Source organism: Onychomys torridus, chromosome 1, assembly GCF_903995425.1.
Source record: "Onychomys torridus chromosome 1, mOncTor1.1, whole genome shotgun sequence".
Taxonomy (NCBI): Eukaryota; Metazoa; Chordata; class Mammalia; order Rodentia; family Cricetidae; genus Onychomys; species Onychomys torridus.
Window position 1 is genome coordinate 174,647,142 of NC_050443.1, and position 23,491 is coordinate 174,670,632.

At 40.3% G+C, this 23,491-nt stretch overlaps 1 protein-coding gene across 5 annotated transcripts in view; it reads left to right on the forward strand.

Annotated features, from left to right (window-relative positions):
- Vti1a (vesicle transport through interaction with t-SNAREs 1A) overlaps positions 1–23,491 on the forward strand; it is a 318,857-nt gene that overhangs the window by 65,269 nt on the left and 230,097 nt on the right. For 3 of the 5 annotated variants that reach the window (XM_036172774.1, XM_036172762.1, XM_036172782.1), the window contains exons 4-6: positions 2,690–2,767; positions 9,012–9,032; positions 13,433–13,517. In XM_036172774.1, the coding sequence (XP_036028667.1) occupies positions 2,690–2,767; positions 9,012–9,032; positions 13,433–13,517 (184 nt within the window). The remainder of the gene's footprint in view (positions 1–2,689; positions 2,768–9,011; positions 9,033–13,432; positions 13,518–23,491) is intronic. The other 2 variants (XM_036172767.1, XM_036172792.1) reach the window with 1 other exon arrangement.

Below are 23,491 nucleotides of genomic sequence, written 5' to 3' on the forward strand. Positions count from 1 at the left end.
TTTTATTTTTGGAAATGGAACTTCAGTGCGGAGTCCCATTTTCACATTTGTGCCATTCTCATGAGGAGTTATTCCTGATAGTTGCAATGAAATGTCTTTTCATTTTTTAAGTCAGTCCTGCCAGGAACCACTTTGTTATGCTCAGCATATCATTTGCTTAATTACACCCAGAAAAGCCTTCCAAGACCAGCCTGTACTGTCCCGATGGTGAGGAGTGACTCTCGTGGAGACCACCTATAACTGTGGGTGCATCCTCCTCCGTGGCTGAGCCAGCACTCTTTGAATTGCTGCATGTCAAAGCAGTGCCTCCTAACCAGAGCAAGAGTAGGTAGTTAGGGTTCTACATCTGTAATTTCTTCTTCATTTGAAGTATGCTAAATCTAAATAAGAACATAATGGAGTCAAATAGTCTATGCCAATTTGTTGGTATTTTGGTGAAAAGGGAAGAAAACAAAACAATCTCCATATGATATTTTTGCATCCTGTGGAATGTTTTAGTCTCCCATCGTGATGAAATGAATAATGCAAAAGGCAGCTCTGATATATCGGCCTGTCTTAAAGGCTCTCATTTCCTTTAATGCTGTAAAATACTTTTGCCTGGCTGGTTTGAGACTGAGATGGTAGGGCTCTTCAAATGGGCAAAGAGGTTTGGCATGATCGAAGTATTGTACTAAGACCATGAAATGGGCTGACCTTGTAACTTAGCATTTTAAAATACTCTTCTGTATCAAGTCAGTGGAAATGAACAATCCATAGTAGCTTCAGCAAGAGAAACAGGTTAAGCATATGCTCTTTGTATTGAAAAAATGTCTGGCGAGTTCACAAATGAATGCGTTGAGCCACTCCTGAGCTTTGAAGAGATCACATATAGAAGCCTTTACTGACCATGTACTAAGGGCTTGTGTGTCTGATTTGTTCTTCTCCCTGCAGCAACATTGTGGTTTTATCTACTCATAGAGACCTATTGCAGCTGCTAAGTTTTAGGACAGATATTTATGGCAGGAAAGTACTGTTGAAGAGGGAGATACTGGGCAGGCTGGGGTGCCTCTGTGTCCTTTATCCTGAAGAATTCTATAGCTCTGTGTTGTTTTCCTTAGCCTATCAGAGCTGGTTTATAAGACAGAAGAAACTCTCAGCTGAGCATATGACCCCAAGATTCTAGGCTCAGATAAAGGAGAGTTACCTTTAGGATTCTATGATACTACATTGTTTTCCTAAAACAAGTATCTGGGTGGTGTGCATGTTTATTTATATTCCAGTAAGCCTTTTAAAGCTGGGTTCTGCTAGATCCAGCATATCATTTGCTTAATTACATCCAGAAAAGCAATAAACTGAATTATATGCAATAAGTCAAATTCTCTTTTATGTGCCACACTTGGGAGAATTGTGAAAATAGTCCAAAAAAGTATTTCCTGTGTTTTGTGCTTCAGATAAGGCACCCACTTGGGAAAGACTAGCTTTTTAAAGGATCTGAAACTCAGTGGTTGTTCTTGTCTGAGGTTCCTTTAAATAATATGATTGAAGGTATAATGAGCTGATTGAGGCCAAGCAGCATTACTCATTGACTACTGTAAAAATTGAATCAAAATCTTACTGTTGCCTTTTGCTTATGGATTACAGGTAGTCCTTTGAAACTATAATACTTTTTTCCAGATCATAGATGAACAAGTAAGAATTTTAAGTCATAGACTGTAGGAGCCCAGGAAAGAAATAACAGCTTCCCCCCATCCGTTTTCTAATGGACCATTTTTACTTAATTAGTTGAGAAGCAGAATAGGCAGCAGAATGACCTTTAACCCTGGACTGGTGAAGACGCAGTAAGGACTGATAGCCAGACTCAAGTTTCACAACGATTCTCCTCCCAGCCCCCCAATGTGTGCATTTAGATAGCATGAGAGTTGCTTAGAGCCACGTCCCTCTGTGTCCAGGTGAGGATTGGGTCCACACGAAACGTAGTTTCATTGAAAATATTGACTTGTAGTCCACTGCCATTAGTTACGGGCATTGGGAAGTGTATTTGCTTTACCAGTGTCTGTCTGTCTGCTTCCCTTTCCCCACTTACTCTCCCTTCTCTCACCAACGTTACTTTCCGTAGGCCATTATTTATAGAGGAGTTGGAGACGTTTGAATTACTGCTAGCTAGGGAATGGTTTTACAATCCCTTCTCTTCCTGCATAGTAACATCACAATGATGAAATATAGATGTGCTTGTCCAGGCATCCCAGTGTACAGTTGGTGAGATGAACATTACCCTGGAAGTAGAGATTTTTAGAGCTCTAAATTGTACAGTACATTTCCTACTGAGACTCCCATATATTCCTGTTTTAATTACAATCTGTGGGTTTTAAAACTGTACAGCTATAGAACTGTATTTCTTCCAGTTTAGTGGTTTTATTCAAACAACATGCAGAAAAGTAAATTAATTCTAATCTTCTTATGAAAAATAACAGAACATTAGCACAAAGCAGAAATTTCTTTCATTGCTGGTTTTTCTTTTTAGAACAAACTTCTTATTTCCATTAAGCTCCTGGGTTCTGGAACTTTGAGTTAGGTTTGCTCATCTCTGCCGGTAGGTTTCCATTAGGGGGCTCCCGAGGGTTTGAGACAGCTTGCCTTGATACCAGTAATGCTCGGATGCATTGACTTTCTAACGTTCATCTCGCTCTTCCCTTTTTGTTTTGTTTTATAGAAAAGGTCACGGATCGCCTACAGTGACGAAGTACGGAATGAGCTCCTAGGGGATGATGGGAATTCCTCAGAGAACCAGGTAGAATGCTAATTAGGAAGGCCCGGTGGGTGGCTGGAGGGTGAAGGAGGTCACAGGCACACTGGGCTCTCAAGCTGCTCCCTAACAGTATTAGCAGCAACTCATGTGGAAGCGATACTGTTTAATGCAAAGCTGGAGTCTTAATCAACTTCAAAATGTTTCTTGGAGATCTTACATTTAACCCTTTACCTTGTGATCACTGTCTGCTATCTTTAAAAAACTCTTTTCTTCTCTTTTCTTTATTATTTAGTACTTAAGGAATAACTTGAAGCACGCTGTTTGCAGACAAAGCCAAGGTCTTCACCTCAAACACATGTAAGAGGAATAAAACAGTACATAATGCAGCTTTGATAGGAATGCAGCATAATTAAACCAACACTCACAGCAAAACAAATGAAAGTAAGCTTTCAGAGTTCAGCACAGCCCTGGCTCCTATTGTGTCACTTCTTAAAAATACATTCACCAAAATGCAAATGGCTAGCACTAGTGTAGAACTTTGTGCACAGGCAGAGGCCTGCCCTGCTTCTGTCCAGTGACCGTGGTGGCAGTGGCAGTGCGGTAAGCTCTGTGTGCACCTTAGGATCTGCAGACAGAAAAAAGAGATGATACAGTTCCTTCTCAAAGCTCCTTGCCACTTGTCTGCCATTGCTCATTGGACGGCACAGTCAAGTCATCGGTCTAATTAGCATCCTACTACTTTCTTTGAATTAATGCTGCAGACATCATAAGTTCACATAGTTCATATATGATATATACAACTCTTTTAAAAAGTGTTTCAAGACGCTTGCTTGGTGTAGAACTGATTGTGAAAAGTCTCACACACCCCTGGGGACTGGTGGGTAACAGGGAGCATCATAAGTGAGACCTAAGTGTGGTGTTTACTAAGGCAAGCCTTCCAGGGCTGCTTCTCAGCAACACGAACCACTCCCTGGGTAAACAGAACTGTGACTTGATAGGAGATGTAGTGCATCTGTCCAATATGCTAAAATTTGCAGAATGCACTTCCCACTTCAAGGAGTTTATGTTTACTGATACTAAATTACACACCACCAGCATGTGAGCATTGTAACCTGGGAGGAGGCTGGTGTGACAAAGACACCCATCCATCCACCAGAAAAAAAATGGGAACATTATTACTGAGCAGGCCATTTGTTTTGTTCACCTCTTTCACTATTTGGATGGTATCCGCCTGAATTCAGACATTGCTCAGATTTGACTTGCAATTTCAACTTCCCTGACTGAAATGTGAGAGCAGCTGAAGGGGGTGGGGCAGAAGGAAAGTGAATGGTAATGTTGTGAGGGGGGTTTACTTATAACAGATTAAATAATGTGAGAATGAGAAAATATTTTCTGCCTTTTAAAAGTGGGGTTTGAATTATGCATGCCTCGTGGATGAATGAATCACAGTTTTCTTCTCTAACTACTTTAAAAAAAGAAAAAGGCATTATCTTTTCTGCAAAAGAAAAAACCAAAAAGAAGTGTATGTGTAGCATCTTCCGTGTAGCACTTTGGAAGCTGTGCTCCTTGTCTGAGCGCACTGGCTGGTGGAGAAGGCTCCGGAAGGCGGGTGTGCTGTCTAACCCAGGCTTCCACTGCACTGATGGTGGAGTTCTCTGACAGCAGCCTTTTAGAAGCTTGCTCACTTCTCTCAGTGGACATGTAATGCACCTAAAACATTAGCCTTACGTGCATATAAGTATGATTCTTATGCCTAAAGAAACGTATTCCACAATAATAGATTTGAGCTCAGAGTTTCTGAATTTTTCAAATTATATCTCTGTCACTTTAAAGTGATTATGCAGAGATTTCCTCTGGACTTAATATGAATCAAACTTAGAAATTTGGCAAGTGCTCAGGGAGCCGAAAGTTGGTTGTGAGCGGCTGTCACTTCAATAAATACAGCACCGCACATTACAGTCATGAGAATATGTAAAGGTAGATTAGGACTTAGGTGAACTTTTCAGCCTAAAATTCGAATGAGGTGTGAAAGTTCAAAGAAATCATGCTAAGCTTTTTGGGTAATTTGTTACCATGCAGAACAGAATTTCCATACCACGATGAAGTCATTAAATCCTGTGTTGAAGCTCTTTGTCATAATGTAGGAATTTAAATGAGCACACCCTTAACCAGTGGCTTCAGATGTCTCTTGAAAATAACCTTTATTCTCTATCAGTCTTATTCTGACTCAGCAGTCAAAGCAGAGGGTCTCTCTACAGAAAAGGTTTTAATGGCTCTTCGTATACATTTTTATAGAGCAGAAGCTAAGAAGGTGGGTTGTCTGGGTGGGAGGACTACCCACAATCTATATAAGAAACTCTTCTACATAGAAAGAAGTTTATGTTCACGAGGATTGTTGACACGCTGGCTTTCAGGCCTTCTTGTCATATATTTATGATATACTTTTAATATACGCATAAAGCTTGGGTATAAACAAAATTAGTCATAGTCACTTAAATTAGCATATAACTGTCAACTAAATATATAGAGTGATCGTAAGGGGAAAACAAAATGAAGCGTCAGTAAGTATGACTGAAAACGTGTAAAGTAAGGACTTCATTTCCAGTGCCTTGTGTACCGTCCATACAGTGACTTCCTTGTCACTGGCCGGACAAGTGTGAACACAGTAGCAAGTGGCCCTCGCCCTCCCTCTGGCATTTACGGCCAGTTCTGCTAGACATCTGCAGCTGACTGTTGATGCACATGGCTATGATCTTCTAGCTGGCTATCCATGACAATAATTTACTTGGGGTGTAATTCTACTTCGGCCATGATTGGGAATGCCACTGTTTGTACAATTAAGGATTTTTCAATAGTGTTTTTAATGTCCTCAGCACAATATCCATTTAAATCACATTCCACATCAACTCCTCTGTGCAATCTCTTTGATTCAATTAAATATACCTCATCCTGGATTTACCAAAAGAGGGGAAGGGGGACAAGATCTGCTTTGCACCTGCAAGTGCTGAGGACCTGGTCCCCGTCTTCCCAAGAAATGACTGTCCCAAGCATTCTTTGTCTGCCCTCCTGTGTGCAGTGTTTCCTTGAGAGCTGAGCTAGTGGATGCAATGATGCAGCATTTACTCAGGGTGGAAACCTTAATAGTTCTTAACTTGATTTCCTTTCATGGGAACCGTTCTGAAAATAAACAAAAAGAGGTCATAGAACAAAGCCGTAGACTTTCAGAGTGGAGTAGGAAGTGGTGACAGAATACTCAGAGTTCTTGTTTTGAACACTAATAGACTCTGTTGCCATATGCAGAATTATATTGATCCAATGACTGAGAAAATCCTACAAAGATTTTTAAAATTTATAAAGGATAGAATAGTTCTCAACATGATGAAGTTTTTGTGGTAAAGCAATATTTAACAGATAATGATTGCTTAATTTTTTAACACAAGGTTCTCTTAAGTTGCGATTTGGGCTTGCTGTGCGTAAAGTGTGTCAAACTTCAGCTACAGACCAGGGGGTGAAGTCGGTCAATTTAATTCCGCAAGATCTGAAGAAGGTCGGTATCATTTCATATAGCCCCGGCAGAGCAGATCATTGCCAGGCACAAATCTGCTCGTTCGTGCTGGGGGTTTCTAGCAAAATAAATAGACTGTCATCATAAGTTCAGAAAATTGTGTGTTCGACCCACGATAATGTGTAAAGGGCGGTTAATAGAGTTCAGCATTTATTCGTTATCTGTATGCGGACAGAGACGGCAGTGGCGTTATCAGCTTTAAAAAAAAATTCGGGAGTTCTGGGAGTCACGTGACGCGCCTCACAACATACACACCAAGGCGCGCGCGCACCCACCCTCGCATGCTCCACAGTGCAGTTTTGATTTTAGTCACAGCAGAAGGCTTAACCACAAGAGATTCCACTGGTTCAAACCAGCGTAAACCAGATTTTTTTCAGCCCACAAAGGAACAGATTACCTCTTGTATCAAATTCTGCATTCTGGGTGGAGTTGTGGGGAGAAATCTTTGTTTCCAAAAAAAAAAAAAAAAAGATGTGATTACCATAAGCCAACATGATGGTTTTGCACACTTTCATGGCGACTATGATGGAGCTGTAACTCAATAAATATCCAAATCACCACCTCTAGTGGAGTCTAAGCATTGCTAATTTTCAAAAAGTGACCATCTTTGTTTACTTCAATGCATAACTCTCAGCCTAACCAACCAAAAAAAGGAAAGGGAGAAAAAGATGAAGCTTAGAAACCTCCCTTTACCTAGCTTAGCTGCAAATCCGGTGTGGAGCTTGAATGCAGCCATGCAGCACAAACAAGATAGAACGTTTTTTGTTTAGGACCCATTGAAAAAGCAAATGGGTAGCATTTTTAAACACCCTTGCTTATGGCAGGGTGGCATGCCCCAATGGACTCTATTGCTGAAGAGTAGTTTTAAACTTTGGCCCTTTAAGTATTGTAGTCAACTGAAGAATAGTGCCCCAGAAAGAAAAGAGCCTTGCGGTCAATTCCCACCTCGTCTCTCTCTCGGCGATTTAGTGTTTGCGGTTTTTCTCCCGTGATGTTCAAATGGCAAAGAAAAAGATCCCGATATGTGCTAGGCTACGTATCTTAGTTTAAATTTTAACTTCATCTAGAGAACAACTTTGTCGCTGTCCATGTGAAAGATGAGACAGTCTACACCGGATGTTTGTCGCTCTCCACGTGAAGAAACGAGACAGTCTACACCGGATGATTGTGGGGAAGGGAATGAGTATATTTAGAAACAGTAACTTTTTGTCTGGTCTAAACTATGACATTAAAATTTTGATATTTAAATTTTTGCTAAGTGCAGACTATGGTGCCATACAATAAATTCTAAGCCCTTTCTGTAAGGAGTTTATGACAATTTGAATCTCTTCCTTCTAGATTGAAGTACTTTTCCTATAACAAATGAAATAACAGAATAAGCTGAAATGCATACTTGCCCTCCTTGGATTTGAGACTAAAACAGCATTAAGTGTTGAGAATTCAGGGCTGTGGTAAACATGACCCTTTTAGAGAGAATTCTAGTGAATCATTGATAGCACATTTCTCCAAAGAAATCATTTAATTTATTGGCCTACATGTGTCAAGTGTTGTAGCAGATGTTACAGACACTTGGATGTTTAAAAATTATCAGTTGTAGTCCTGAATGGCTGAGGATGCAAATTGTCAACCTAGAATGTGTTTCATGGTCTGTTGTGGCACGGGCTTCTCTTCTGTTCATTGTAGAAACTGTGGTGGTAATTTTAACAATGCTGCTATGTTTGTGCTTTAGGATGATGTCAAACACATTTCCCAGAATGGGCCACATTTATAGATTTCATAGATTCTTGGTTTCTAGAAGCTTGCTATCATCTTTTACAGTTATGAAAATAGGAAAAGGTAGGGAATTGAAATGTTACCATAGGAGAACTTACTATCAAAAGGGTGGTTTTTTGTTTTTTTTTTTTATTTGACTTAATGAAAATGGACCACAGTACAAACACAGTAAGAGGGTTCCTTGCTTTGATATGTCCCAGTTTGGAAGTTAAGAGTACTAGAAAGTAAAGGAACAAAAAGTCAAATAAAAACACACTCAGTGAGTGCTGTATTATTTAAGAAAAACCACGACTCTTGACATTAACTCTTCTGATAGGTTACTTATACATACTTTATATATGTATATATATATACTTTAGTTGATTCTCAGCTGAAATAGAATTAACTCACTGCAGCCTCTCATTGTAATGGGTGCCAGTAGGGCATTAAGCCAGGAAATAATAGTTGGTTATTTTTGTTGTTGTTTTAAAATGAACTACTGATCATTTTCATTTGTTGGTAAGATCTGAAATCAGTTGTCAAGTCGCCAAATAGAGAAACATCCTGAAATCTTGTGTATACAAAGCCTCTCTAATGGTGCATTCTTAGAAGAGAGACGCAGTAAACTTGTTTTCTTTTTTTATAATATAGACTTCTATGAAGTCATTCCCCTTTATTTCATGATGGTTCTTAGATGTACTTTAAAAGAGAATTTCACACTATTCTCTTTGTTTAATGTGACAGTGTGAGAAAGTGATCTTTATTTGTTCAAAAACCCCTGCATGTAGTCTATGCTTAGGTTCTTTTAATGTGTTTGTCTGTGATTTTTAAATGCTAAACATGTAAACAGATGAATTGTCAATGTTAATTCTGTATCCTGTCACACAACTGATCTTTCTTTCCTGCCATGTCTTCCCTTTTTATCTTTTTTTTTTTTTTTTTTTTTTTTTTGGTGCATTCATGTTGCAGTTGATAAAATTACGGGAAGAGGTAAGTATTTCCCAGCTTACTTTTTTTTTCTCCTTAGTTCTACTGTTTCTTATAAATGTATTTTCTAAATCTGAAGTGGATCTTGTATTCATTTTCCCAGGGAAATGTACACTTGACAAAACTATTGACTTTATGACTTCAGCAGCCTCCTCCTCTGACAGTCTTCTCCGAACAACTGTCTTAAGTTGTGCTTGTTGTGGGCCACTGTTCTTTGTTGACACTGAGAGAAAGTTAATATTTGCAATCCAAAAACAAGGAAGAGGGGAATAGTAGAGGCATATCTTAAAACTGTGCAGAGCTTCATTGTTGTAAGGCCTTCGGGTTTGTTTTATTTGTATGGGTTTCTCAGTGAAGTTAGTATGAGTTCATTTTTTTTCCTGGTCCTGATTTACTTTACTGAAAACAACCCTAGATTCCAGGGCTCCACATAAGATGCCGTGGAAAACATGTGCATTGTAGATGCCGTCGCTCTGGCTCAAGTTCGCCTGGCAGCAGCAATCTTGCTTGACTGTTAAGCACTTTCCTTTCTGTAGGAAACAGCCCCCAAATGAGTTCTCCTTTTTCTGAGTGCTGCTCCAGACTCTTTGGGGGCCTGATAAATCCCTGCAGCAGCGCCTGCGACTCTGGCTAAATGACTCTGGGTCATACCCACCAACAATGCTTTCATTTTTTTCACGATCATTTTTATAGAGTAACGCTGAGTTTTGTTCTCTCCACAAGGACATAGAACAGTCCTCTTGGTCACCGAGTCACAGTAGTTTGGTTGAGCACACTGACTATAGCTTTCCTGGATGGTTCCTATGGTGGGCTGCTGTTCTGCGGGTGTTGGATATGTTGATTCCCAGGCTTGTGAACTGTGGTTTGAACAGCTCTCCTGATTGAAACGCATGAGTGAGCTCCTAGCTTAGCCAAGGTGAAAATGGCATATAAACTGAAGGGAGAAGGCATACCAATAGCCTCTCACATTTTGGTTTCATTTTTTTCCTTTCCAACATGGAAGTATATGTATATATGTATATACTAAATCAGTATAATTAGTTATATTGTTGATTACGTTGAATAGTGAGTGATGACATAAACATTTTTCCCTGGGAGGTGGACTGTCTGTTTTGTGTATTTAGAGATCCCTACCCTTTGCTGAGGAATCTGAAATGTTCAAATGTTGAAATGAACAGTAGATTTGAATGCATGGACACACATGGACACACACACACACACACACACGCACATGCACACACGCACACACATACACGAACCCACATGCACATATACCACATCCAAAGAACCTCCACAAAGCTCTTGATCCTGAATGGACAGTGATCTGATGGACAAAATTCCTGTGCTTCATAATAACAAGTATACTTCTAGCCAGATTATTGTCATGCTGTGGTGCAGGATCAGAGGAATTCTTAATTCTAAAAGCTGAAAATCATGTCCACATCTCTTTTGTAATATATCATTGCTGGATAATTTTTCTCTTGTTTTTCTATATCAACTGATGTGTATGTTTCAGTACCATGGTCGATGTTTCTGAAACTGTTCTGTGACAGAATTATTATCAGGAGAATTAGATCATTTGGGTGATAGAAAGACAATCTCAGGAATAGTATTGTCTGTGTCTTTGATTTGTTTGCAACACAAATACTTATGGATTAGATGATCCACTGAGCTTGAATGGAGATTTCTCAGAAGGGCTCTTCTCCCAGTCAGGATTTATTCGTGCTCTCATACAGTGAATGTTACCCCAATTTTTTACTTGCACCTCTTTTGAGAAAGAAGACAAGCACCTATCTGTTCCAAACTATAGTGTTTTGTTGTGTTTGGAAACACAATGTGCTGTCCTTCTCCTGGTGCTCTTTTCAGTTAGTGCTTGGAGGCAGGGTTGTAGTGTAGAGGAAGCTGATCTGGCGTTGGCTGTGCCGAGCTGTCGGATCCCTGTACCCCATCTTTCCCCTTTGCATAGCAGCTCACCCAAGCTGAGCTCCATCTGAAGCTCCTGCACAACTTCACTCATCTGCTTTGAAAAGGGCCAAGAAGAGGGTGAGAGAATGAGTTTGGGGTGGAGTGTGGGGCATGTTGAAAGCCTCTGCGCCACTGTACTGCAGCTGCTTTCATTGAAACGACGGAGGCAGTGGACAGCTTAGGGAACAATGTAATAGCGAGGCTGTTACAGGAACTTGATTTTAGTTTGACTTTAGTGAAGAAGTTTCAAAATACGAAGGGAAACCCTTCTGGGAAGCTGCCCGTGAACTGATCATTCTCTTGGGTGCACATTTTCTCTGGGGGGTAAAAAAAAGAAACTCTCCAGAAGAAGCGGTAGCTTCCATTACTCAGTTCAGCATGTGCAGTGTTTAAGGTTCACTTGGACACTCTGCTTCGCGCGTGGCTCTAGAGTCCACTGCATTGTCCCATATTTAAAGACTTATTCTGCACATGTGAAGCTTTTGTGCTTCCTTCATATATGAGCATAGAGGAAGAGACAACTCCAGTGTAGTCTATGACTTTTTTTTAATCTCTATTAAGCTAAATGTCTTCTTTGAATTTAGGATTTCATAAAACATGAAAATAAGCCCCAAATTGTCTTCATCTGGAGTAAAATTCATAGTTACTCTTGCTTTCTCGGATCACATTGGTATTTTTAGGGATCACCAATTTGAAGTCCTTTGTTTGGGTAGAAAACGGTATTGAGAGGAGGGAGAAGCAGTTTCATTCCCAGAACCTGTCTGGAAGGAGAATCAGAAGTAAAGGCGTCGTTTCGGGCCAGCTTTGGGGATATTGTTTTATTTAGAGATAGTCGTGCCGAACACAGAGCGCCTTTCCTCCTCTTTCTCTGTTGCAGCCTTCAGTGAGTTTGCTTTTTGTGACCTAAGAAGCTTTTTCTCCCTTCCTCCATTTTATTTATGTCGTTTATTTCTCTAGAGGAGGGGCAGTATTTCTCTTAATTTCTGCACTGGATGTTAGACAACTCTATTAATTACTATAGAATGCTCTTGCTGCTTCCTGACCTTCACGTCAGGTCTTGTCTCTCTGTTCTAAAAGCATTGTTTTAATGATTCTCCCCCCAACCCTTCCCCCAAAAAATTTTTCAAGGAAAGCTTTGATGTGGCTTTAGCTGCCTCTAACGTCTGGCCGTATCTCAGATGTGTCACCTATGCCGGGAGGGAATAAGGAAATCACGTTTTGAATGGTAATGATAACATACTAATCACTTCCTTTCTTTGAAGATGGAAGCGAGATATTCTGTCAGCATCCCTGGCTGCTAGAGCTTGGAGGCACTGGTCTAGGTGTATTAGCTTAAGTGTGCATGTCAATACAGCTTGCATCTCCAAGATCCATGGGGGCTCATTAGAGCAAGGTAGATCATTTCACTCGACAGCCACTCAGATAATGCATGGGGCACCTCCTTTTTTTATTATTATTGGAAAGCATTGCTTCAATTTTAAGTGACATCTGTCAACAACACAAAGTTATATAGTTATGGCTGCATGTTTTTCTTTCTCTTTGACCACACACCAAAATTGATTTGAGGGCAAGAGATACTAATTTATACAAATACATATACACATTAAGTTGCCCACAACCAAATATACAGGCGCACATATTCATGTGTTTTTAGGTGTCTAAACATGTATATGTATACCACATGCATATACCATTCATTCATAGACATGGCTAGCCTGTGAATCTGTTTTGGTAATGTGAATATATATCTTCTGTGGGATCAAAAACATTTATAAAGTCTCAATGTAGAAAGGAAAGTTTAGAATATTGGGGAAGTTCTCTAATTTGCTCATGAGATATAATATGAAAGAGTGGTATATAATTTTATTTCAAAGAGTTCATTGTGATTTTAGTTCACAAAGCACTATGTGTTAGCAGTTCACTTTAACCTAGTATCATAAATTTGGAGATAAATTAGCAGTTATCACCATACCATATAAATCCTGTGTATTTCCTGTTCTTTGGTGGTTGTCCTGTGTTGTCTTTGAGCCAGAAGTGCTACTTAGCATTCTGTTTCAGTAGCATTATTGTTCCATGTGCCATCTTACTACACATCCAAAATAAGAAGCATTCTCTTAAAAATAAAAAGTTCTTGTTTGAAAATTATGATTTGCAGAAATCAGAGGACTGAGTATGCATTGGAAATGACTGCATTTTATAAAACAAACAAACAAACAAACAAATAAATAAATAAAATGTGTGGATGATCCATGCATGTTTGATTGGAAATCTATCCGTTGTTGTGGTTCCTCTGATGAACTATCTGCTAAAATTTAACTGTAATGGATTGTGGACACCGTCCTACCCCCTCCCCCATTTTGGACATACAAAGGCATTATTTTTTAAAAAGGCAAAAAAAGAACCTTGTAGCCATCCGTCTGACTCCCCCTTCATTTCAGAGGGCACATCTGCTGGATAACACGGAGAGGCTGGAAAGGTCATCGCGGAGACTAGAGGCTGGGTACCAGATAGCAGTGGAGACCGGTAAGAATTCTGAAAGTGAGCAAATTGTCTTGCTTATGCACAGCAGTCTTCACAACACATGACATTTCAGCGGAACTTCAAAGGAGCAGCAGAGACAGCAGCCCGAGATGTGGTTTACATATTGGGGAGACAATTGGGAGCTTATTTGCGCTTATCTTTTTTCAAGTTAAAAGGCATGACATCTACTGAAAACCTTCCTGAGGTTTGAAAGTCTACATCTGAAAGCAGACGGGATACTTTGTCTAAATTCTACATTTGTCTTAATGTGCAGTTACATGTTGTCAGTTTACCCACCCGCAATGATGGTGAGTGCACCGTGCAGCCTTGCTTGTTTGTGACTTCGGTTTTAGTCACATATGTAAAAATTAACATTTTAATCAGTCTAAATGATAGGAACTGGGAACAAAGACATAATGATACCTAGTTTGCTTGTTTTACTCTGTGTTGGAAATGGCTCCTTTAATGACCCTATTTTATAAAAGCCACAAACAGAACCTCTAACAAGGTATGAAAATATCTATAAAACAACAAAGCCTATATTCACAATTATCTTATTACTATTGGTTTATACTATTCAAACTTTTGGTTTGAATTGACAATAGTTGTATTTCAAAGAAGACCATCCTAATTTTTCAAAGATTAGTCCAGTCAAAATAGACAGGTCTTTTTTGTGTGTGAACATTGCATGCAGTGAGTATTTTTAAACAGCAAGCATCATTAATACCTTGATATTTACTAGTTTTTTTATTATTTTGGTTATCCTTTTTTATTTTCTAAGCTATAAATTATAAATAACGTATTTTAATACTTTGAAGTGTCCTTGCATACCATATAAACAAAAATATGTGATTAACAGAATTTTCCTGAAAAAAATTAATTTAGTATTACCACAACATCACTTTTTTGAAGAGTGGGTATAATGAAAGTGTTCCTAAGTACTCTCTTTTATGAATGGCCAGTGTGCTTGCCCTGGCTTTGTGGCTATGCTGGATTGGTCGATTTATGTGCTGTACTCTAAAGATCCCAATGAGGAGACGGTGCATTTATTGGTGAGGAGGAAGCTGAAGAAGACCATCACCCTCCCAGCTTCTAACAGTGTGGGCTGCTGCTTTCCTCAGTTTCTGTCAGGCTGACTCTCTGCCCTGGTGGGGCTCCTTTAGTCCTGCTCAACCAAGAACAGACTCTTGAGGGGGATATGACCAGTGGAAGGAGCCCCATTCCAATCTTCACTCCTATTTCTGTGACTCTGAATGAATTATCTCACCTCCCCCCAAGCCTGTTCATTCTTCAATAAAATAAAAGTAAATTACACATCTGAAAATTCTTAACATAATAACATACATTATGTTAAGGTATTTTATGTGCTATAAAATACATATATAAATGTACATATTATTGTGTGGCCATTTAGTGATACATAATAATGGAAAATATTTTTTCCATTTGTTTGAAAATTTGTATATTTTAAAGGAATAGAAAAGGGTGTACAATTCTTGGGAACTGTGGCATTGTCTCTACTGAACTTTATATTCATTAAAGAAGGACTTCCTTGCCAAGCATCCATTGATGAGCCTCCATGGGCTTGGCTTGGGCTTAAGCATAGAGATTGTCTTGCTGTGTCAGTGCTCTCAGGGTCTTGGATGACTGGGCCCTAGGTGGGTATCTCAGCCTCTCACTTCACTATCCATGTGGTTCTTTCCCCAAACTGGAAGGTCATCAAAGAACATGGTCTCTAGAAGACCTGTGCATTGATCGTGATTGTAAGGTAGTGTGGGAGTTAACAATTATTTCTTTTGATGTACAAAACATATATATTGACAACACAACAGTAGTCTATCGATTATGTGTACATCTTCCATAAAGCTTGGGAACTTCAGGCAGACTACAGAATTGGGTGGAAGAACACAAATGAGAACTAGGACGGATGCGCTCCAGACTGTTCTTGGTCAAGTGTCAACTTGCTAATTCATTTACTTGGGTAAGTTTGAAAGTGGAATAGGAAAGGAGAAGTAACTTCCGGCTTCACAGTGCACTGTGACAGGTACCATGACACTCATGTCTCCTGAGTCTCCACCAGCCCTCACTGTAGTCATGTCAACAGCTTTGTGTCTGGAACATATGTAAATTTTTAATACTCATCATTTCATTATAGACGGCAGAAGAAGAAGATTTGAAAAGGAATAGAACATTTTTTCAGAGAGGGTCTCATATAGCCTAGGCTGGCCTAAAACTCACTCTATATCTCAGAATAGCTTGGAACTTATGATCCTTCCTGCCTCCCCTTCTCAAGGGCTAGGGTTATAGATGTGTCTCACCAAACCTGGTTTATCTGGTACTTGAGATTGCGCTCAAAGCTTGTGCATACTAGACAAAGCACTCTTTTCAACTCAGGTCATCCCTTGTCATCTGCCCCAAATTTGAAAAATAATTTTGAAGATCAAATCCAGGCTCTCATGCGTGGTAGGCAGATCCTCTACCCCTGAGCTCCATCACCCCCTCCCAGACAAAGAACTTTAGCACTCGCTTTCAAAATGATAAGATGCAGGAAGGAGAAGACGTGGACATAGGTGAGCTGAGTGACCGTTAAAGCAGCCCCTGCGAGGGTGTGCTTTCCAGGAACTGCGTTAGCCTCGAGTCAGTTAGCTCCATACTCTGAGGGCTTTAAAGAATGAGAACATACCTAGAGTATAACGGCTTCCCATAAAGCATATTTTATCAATTTAAGAATGACATTTTGTAAAAAATTACAGTTTTGTATTATGAGGTCAAACAAACAAGTTTAATGATATGATAAGAGTAGTAGGTAGAAGTTTGATGAATTTCTTTACTTGAAAAATAAAAAATGTGGGGGCTGGAGGAGATGGCTCAGAGGTTAAAAGCACTGGCTGCTCTTTCAGATGTCCTGAGTTCAATTCCCAGCAACTACATGGTGGCTCACAACCATCTGTAATGAGATCTGGTGCCCTCTTCTGGCCTGTAGGCATACACAGAGGTAGAACTCTGTATAAATAATAAATAAATATTAAAAAAGAAAAGAAAAGAAAAGTATAAAATGTGGCAACCTTATGTGAGGCTTTCTGAATTATTTTTCATTGTTTTTACTTTGTTCTGGTTGCATGAAGCCTTGGGTTGATCTAGTTTGGTATGACTTCTGAGTTCTCATCCAGAATCTTTGAAGAGAAACATGACTCTCCCTTTCTCCAGTTACTGACAGGTATGATTTCTAGCTGTGGTGGTATTCATTTTGTTGATGATCAGGACTTAAATGCTAGGTCATCTGCCCTTTACTTTGAAGTTGTAATTCTTTTTTCCCGCCTCTCAAATAGATATTCCACTATCACAATCAGCACAAAACTATCAGAAACTGTGATCCTTAAAAGAAAGAGGCTGAAAAAAAAGCTATGGGATGACAGAATGCAGGCCTCAAGTGTAAACAGGTCTCTTAAGAACCAATGACTGTCCCATCCTGAGTTCTATATGGGCGTAGGCCACCTTCAGAGCATCCTGGAGCTGTAGGTTTTGGGTGTTCAGTGGCTTACGTCTTAGATCGTGATGTAATCTGTTTCCTGACCTTGCTTTCATCCCCTCTTGTGTCCCCAAGCCCTGTGTGCTGACACTGTTCTCTGTAGTTTCCAGACTGCCTATGCTGGGCCTCTCTTCTGCTCTCACTCTTCACTTGATGGTAGCCAAGAGGCTGAGAAGAGCTACTGATCTGACAAGGAACTGTACTTCCGCCAGCCTTTGCCTGAAAACAAAGTGCTCTAAATCTTCAGCCAGGGCCTTATGTGGGCTACGGATAAGCATATGAGAAGTGACACAATGCCTGATAAACATGTGACATGGGCCATGTGACACTCTCAGTATTCTATATCCATTGTTTCTTTATCCCCAATCACTTCTTTTTGAAGAGGAAAGAAGTTAGAGAGAAGTGATAGTGTTTTTTCCACATTTATAAAGCTAGGCACAGTAAGCCAGATATGTTATTCCACAATCAGATATAGATGGTTTCACATACCTAAATTTTTCCAAAGTGATTTGTTGTAGTCAAAATATGTCATATTCTCACATCTGTTAATTTCCTTTTCCTAAAATTTATTTGAATACCATCCATTGAAACTGTGTGCCACATATTAAAGATTCAGTAGTGAAAAGGAGACAGGATACTCATTCTCAGACAGTTTATAAATAAGGGGGAAAGGTCAAGTAAAAGAAGACATTTTAAAAATGAATAAATAGGTGGACTGCCATAGTAGTCAGAAGAGGTAAGCTACAAAGACTGCCTGGCAAAGGCCCAGTGACACAGAGTGAAGACTCGCTGGTGAAGGCCGTTAGTGGTGCAGCAGAGTGCCTTCCAAAAGGTAGCCTTCTCTCTGTCCTGAGTGCCACATAGTAGAAGATGCCATCAGTAAGACAGTCTGGGGCAGATGGCTCCAGGAGGAAGGCACAGCGAGCACCAGGACTCTTGAATGTGTTGTTTGGGAGTAAACAGATGGGTGGAGGGAGCAGAGCAGAGCCCATGGCCAGGGGAGTCTGAGGTGCAGACTGTGATGGCTGTGACATCTTTGGAGGGCTGTCAGCAGCCAAATAGCCTCTTCTGCATAGTGAAGAACAGGGGTTGTAGAAGTAGAGGGACAGGCAGAGGGAAGCCAAAGAGACAGGTCAGGAACCTAAGAATTTTGTTCTTTTCTTAATTCATTGAATGAGAAATTTGATATCCTGGATACCAGAGAAATTTCAAGCTATTCTAAAAGGCTCTCAGAAACAAGGAGCCTAGAACTTACTGATTTAGAAACTATTTTTTTTTTTATCAGTTTACTACATTTATATAATGGGTTTTAATTACCTGGCATGAATTACTGACGATTCTTCCGTAAGGACTTCCCCAAATAAATGGGGACTCCATAGTCTTTACCAAACAGTTACCAGTCCATTAAGCTGATTAAGCTGGAAGTGATATGCTGTGGATATCTCTCTGTATAAATAAAATGCTGTTTGGCCAGTGGCCAGGCAGGAAGTATAGGTGGGACAAGAGAGAAGAGAATTCTGGGAAGTGAGGGCAGGGTGGAGAGACACTGTCAGCAGCCACCATGACAAGCAACATATAAAGATACCGGTAAGCCACAAGCCACGTGGCAAAGTATAGATTAATAGGAATGGGTTAATCTAAGATAGAAGAACTAGGTAACAAGAAGCCTGCCACGGCCATACAGTTTGTAAACAATGTAAGTTTCTGTGTGTTTACTTGGTTGGTTTTGAGCGTCTATGGGCCTGGCGGGTGAGAGAGGTTTGTCCTGACTGTGGGCCAGGCAGGAAAACTCTAACTACAGTGATGAATATTTGTGATAGATCTAGGATGGAGATGAGATTAACAATAAGATGTTGACAGATTAATGATAAGGTGCTGATGATGGATTGGTGATGATGCCTACAAGAGGCATAATGTGTTGATGTGTATAGAGAGGAGGGTTGTGGAAATCACACACAAAACAGCACTTCCCCTCCACATATGGCTTTTGCTCCCCAGTGTGGTTCAAGAACAGCAATCTTGGATTGTTAGAAACAAGCTACTGGGTCTCACTCATGGCACTTGAGTGTATTCAGCCATGATTCATGCCTACGTTAAAGTATGCGTAGTGTTCTTTTTAAAGGTAAGCTTCTTACCTGTCTCCCTTTAAAGAGATTTCACAGAAGATGCAGTGAGTAGTGGTGTCCACATACTTTTTTTAAATCAAGACAAGTTTCATGTTCAAAACATGTCTAAGGAATTTGAGCAAATACATTTAAAGTTTGAAATGACTTTTACCTCCCATTCCTCTAAGCTCTCTTTCTCCTGACCCTTGCCCTCCATTACCCCACCCCCACTCCCAATTTGCTCATGTCAATCTCATCCATTTCTCTGTCGTTGGGCGATCCCTGTGTCTTTCTTAGGGTCCTCTTTACTAGGTAGCCTCCCTGGAATTGTGAGTTGCAGTTTGGTTATCCTTTGCTTTACATCTAGTGTCCACTTATGAGTAAGTACATACCATGTTTGTCTTTCTGAGTCTGGGTTACCTCACTCAGGATGATTCTTTTTTTTAGTTCCATCCATTTGCCTGCAAACCTCATGATGTCATTGTTTTTCTCTGCTGAGTAGTACTCCATTGTGTATATGTACCACATTATATTTATCCATTCTTCAGTTGAAGGGCATCTAGGTTGTTTCCAGGTTCTGGCTATTACAAATATTGCTGCTATGAACATAGTTGAGCATGTGTTCTTGTGGTATGATTGAGTATTCCTTGGGAATATGCCCAAGAGTGGTATAGCTTGGTCTTGGGGGAGATTGATTCCCAATTTTCTAAGGAAGTGCCATATTGATTTCCAAAGTGGCTGTACAAGTTTGAATTTCCACCAATAGTGTAGGAGTGTTCCCCTTGCTCCACATCCTCTCCAATATAAGCTGTTTTCAGTGTTTTTGATCTTAGCCATTCTGACAGGTGTAAGATTGTATCTCAGAGTCATTTTGATTTGCATTTTCCTGATGACTAAGGATGTTGATCAATTCCTTAAATGTCTTTCAGCCATTTGAGCTTCCTCTGTTGAGAATTCTCTGTTTAACTCTATAGCCCATGTTTTAATTGGACTGTTGAGTATTTTGATGTCTAATTTCTTGAGTTCTTTATATGTTCTGGATATCAGCCCTCTGTCAGATGTGGGGTTGGTGAAGACCTTTTCCCATTCTGTAGGCTGTTGTTTTGTCTTGTTGACCATGTCCTTTGCCCTACAAAAGCTTCTCAGTTTCCCATTTATTAATTGTTGCTCTCAGTGTCTGTGCTACTGGTGTTACATTTAGGAAGTGATCTCTGGTGCCAATGTGTTTAAAACTTACTTTCTCTTCTATCAGGTTCAGAGTTAATGTTATGTTATGTTATGGATTTATGTTGAGGTCTTTGATCCACTTGGACTTAAGTTTTGTCCAATTGTATCAGGAGCAGAGTGGGAGAATGGGGAGGGAGATACCATGATGAATGAAGACCCCAGGGGAATAGGAAGAAGCAGAGTGCTAGTGAGGTCCCGAGAAATCCACAAAGATACCTTCACTATAGATTACTGGCAATGGTCGAGAGAGTGCCTGAGCTGACCTGTTTTGGTGTTTGGATGGCCGAACACCCTGGCTGTCATGATAGAACTCTCTTCCAGTGTCTGATTGTAGCTGATGCAGAGACTCACGGCCGAGCCCCAGGTGGAGCTCCGGGAGTCCAATCATCGAGAGAAAGGTGGGATTGTATGAGCGAGAGATGTTGAGACCATGGTTGGAAGAAGCACAGGGACAAATAGCCAAACTAGTGGGAATGCATGAACTGTGAACCAGTGGCTGAGGATCCCTCATGGAACTGGACCAGGCCCTCTGGATAAGTGAGACAGTTGATTAGCTTGAACTGTTTGGGAGGTCTCCAGGCAGTGGAGCTAGGACCTGTCCTTGGTACATGGGCTAGCTTTTTGGAACCTGGCGCCTATGCTGGGACACTTTGCTCAGCCTTGGTGTAGGGAGGAGGGGGCTAGACCTGCCTCGGCTGAGTTTACCAGGCTGGGCTGACACCCCAAGGGAGACCTTGCCTTGGAGGAGGTGGGAATGGGGGGGTAGATTGGAGGGGAGGAGTGGGAAGAGGGAGGATAGGGTAATCCGTGGCTGATATGTGAAATTAAGTTAATTATAAAATAAAAATATTAAATAAATAAAAAAGAAATGACTTTTACTTATACCTTAGCCTTTTTAATTTTACATTATTTTTTAATATCTTGGCTCTTACATGTCCCTGAAGTGCCACATATTAAAGTCCTGATCACCAGTCTATAATGCTACTGGGAGGGAATGTAACCTTTAGGGCAGTGGTTCTCAACCTGTGGGTCACAACCCCTTAGTAGGTCAAATGACCCTTTCATGGGGGCACCTAAGACCTTTGGAAACCATAGATATTAACTTAGAATTCAGAACATTAGAAAAATTGCAGTCATGAAGTAGCAATGAAAATAATTTAAGGTTGGGGTCACCACAGCATGAGGAGTGGTATTAAAGGGTCGAAGCGTTAGGAAGCTTGAGAACTACTTCTTTAAGAGTAGAATCAAATTAAAGAGGGGTTTCTGGTGGTGTATCTTGTGAGGTGGTTTTGAGATGGTAATCCCTGTCTCTCCTGCCCTACATCATGGGTGAAAAGTTCTTTGGCTGCATCCTGCCATGACACCCTTCCCGGCCACAGTCAGCTGTGGACGAAGCCTGTGCCGGGATTAACCTTGTCTCCCGAGAAGTTGATTTCCGTGGGCGTTTCGCAGCAATGACAACAAACCAATATAATCTCCTTGATATCTTCCGAAAGCCGTAGCTAAGGAGCTGACTTTTATGTGGTTCTGTAGAGAAGGAAGGGCCTGAGACAGTACTGCAACCCACGTGCCTCCTTGGTTTGAACTTGCTTCCTTGTGACTACTCTGACTGACCCCACTGCAAGGCCATTAGCAATTGTAGCCAGTGTAAGAAGTGTTGATGGAAACAAAACATTTACCATAGTTAAAGCTGCTTTCTCTGTCATTTAACATCCATATTTACTAACATTTTCTCCTAGCTCTTCATATATTTTCATTCTTTTCTTTTCCCATCGCATTCTCCCCTTTAAGAAATATTTTTGAGTTGTTTACTGGTTTCACTCAAAAATATAAATCTTCACATGTGGGCCAATGAGTTGTTTCAATGGATAAGGCCACCTGTCACCACATTGGGATCTGAGTTACATCCCAGAACGCATATGGTAGAGGTTAAGAACTGACGCCCACAAATTGTCTTCTATCCCCAGTATGCTTGTTATTGCATGTATTCCCCCCAAATAAGTAAGTGTAAAAAAGAAAATGTTTAGCAAATCATCAAATATATTCATTTATTATCCATAGAAAAGACTAGTTGGTAAAATAAAGCATAATGGTAGAAAGCAATTCATGAAACCATTTTAAGTTGGCTAATAGCAAAGCTAATACCTCCTACAGGAATTTCAGAATGTGGACTCTCCCCCCATCCTATCGTATACTGATAATGCACTTGATAAGACCTTGGAATTTAGAGGCAGAGGGATGCCATCTGTGGCCCTGTCCTCAGAACTGCTGTCAATTGGTAGGGGGGTGATCTCTGATTCTTATAATGTCAGTAAGAGTGTAAGGTGGTGTGAAAAGGAAAATGTTGTATTTCTCATTTGTCAAACTTTCATCAAGACTTACAGGGACACGAGACATGTCCAGCATTACAGTCCTAGCATGTCTGAGTAGAGGGTATTATGTCCATAAACACTGGTTCCAGTTATTAGCCTTGGTCACTTGATTTGAGCGCAGGTTGTAAATCAGAAAACTGTCTGTAATATCCAAATTATTGCAGAAATAACACATTAGTACTTAATATTCTGTAAGGTGAGAACAGAGAATGGGATTCTATGACTAGGTTGTTATTAGCCATTTGTTCTATCCAACTATGCATATTTTAGAGAAAATAATTTTCTATAGAAAGGAAACTAAACCTTTAATGCAGAAAGTTATCTGTAGAGAAAGTCTTCTATTTATTCCTGTGGATGGTGGAGTGTTTTCAGAACCCTAAGTCATTACTGTGGATGGTGGAGTGTTTTCAGAACCCTAAGTCATTACTGTGGATGGTGGAGTGTTTCAGAGCCCTAAGTCATTACTGTGGATGGTGGAGTGTTTCAGAGCCCTAAGTCATTACTGTGGATGGTGGAGTGTTTTCAGAACCCTAAGTCATTACTGTGGATGGTGGAGTGTTTCAGATCCCTAAGTCATTACTGTGGATGGTAGAGTGTTTCAGATCCCTAAGTCATTACTGTGGATGGTGGAGTGTTTCAGAGCCCTAAGTCATTACTGTGGATGGTGGAGTGTTTCAGAACCCTAAGAACATTTCTGCTGAAAGAGTTTTTTCTTCCTTGATGCTGAGAAGCATATTGCTTGTT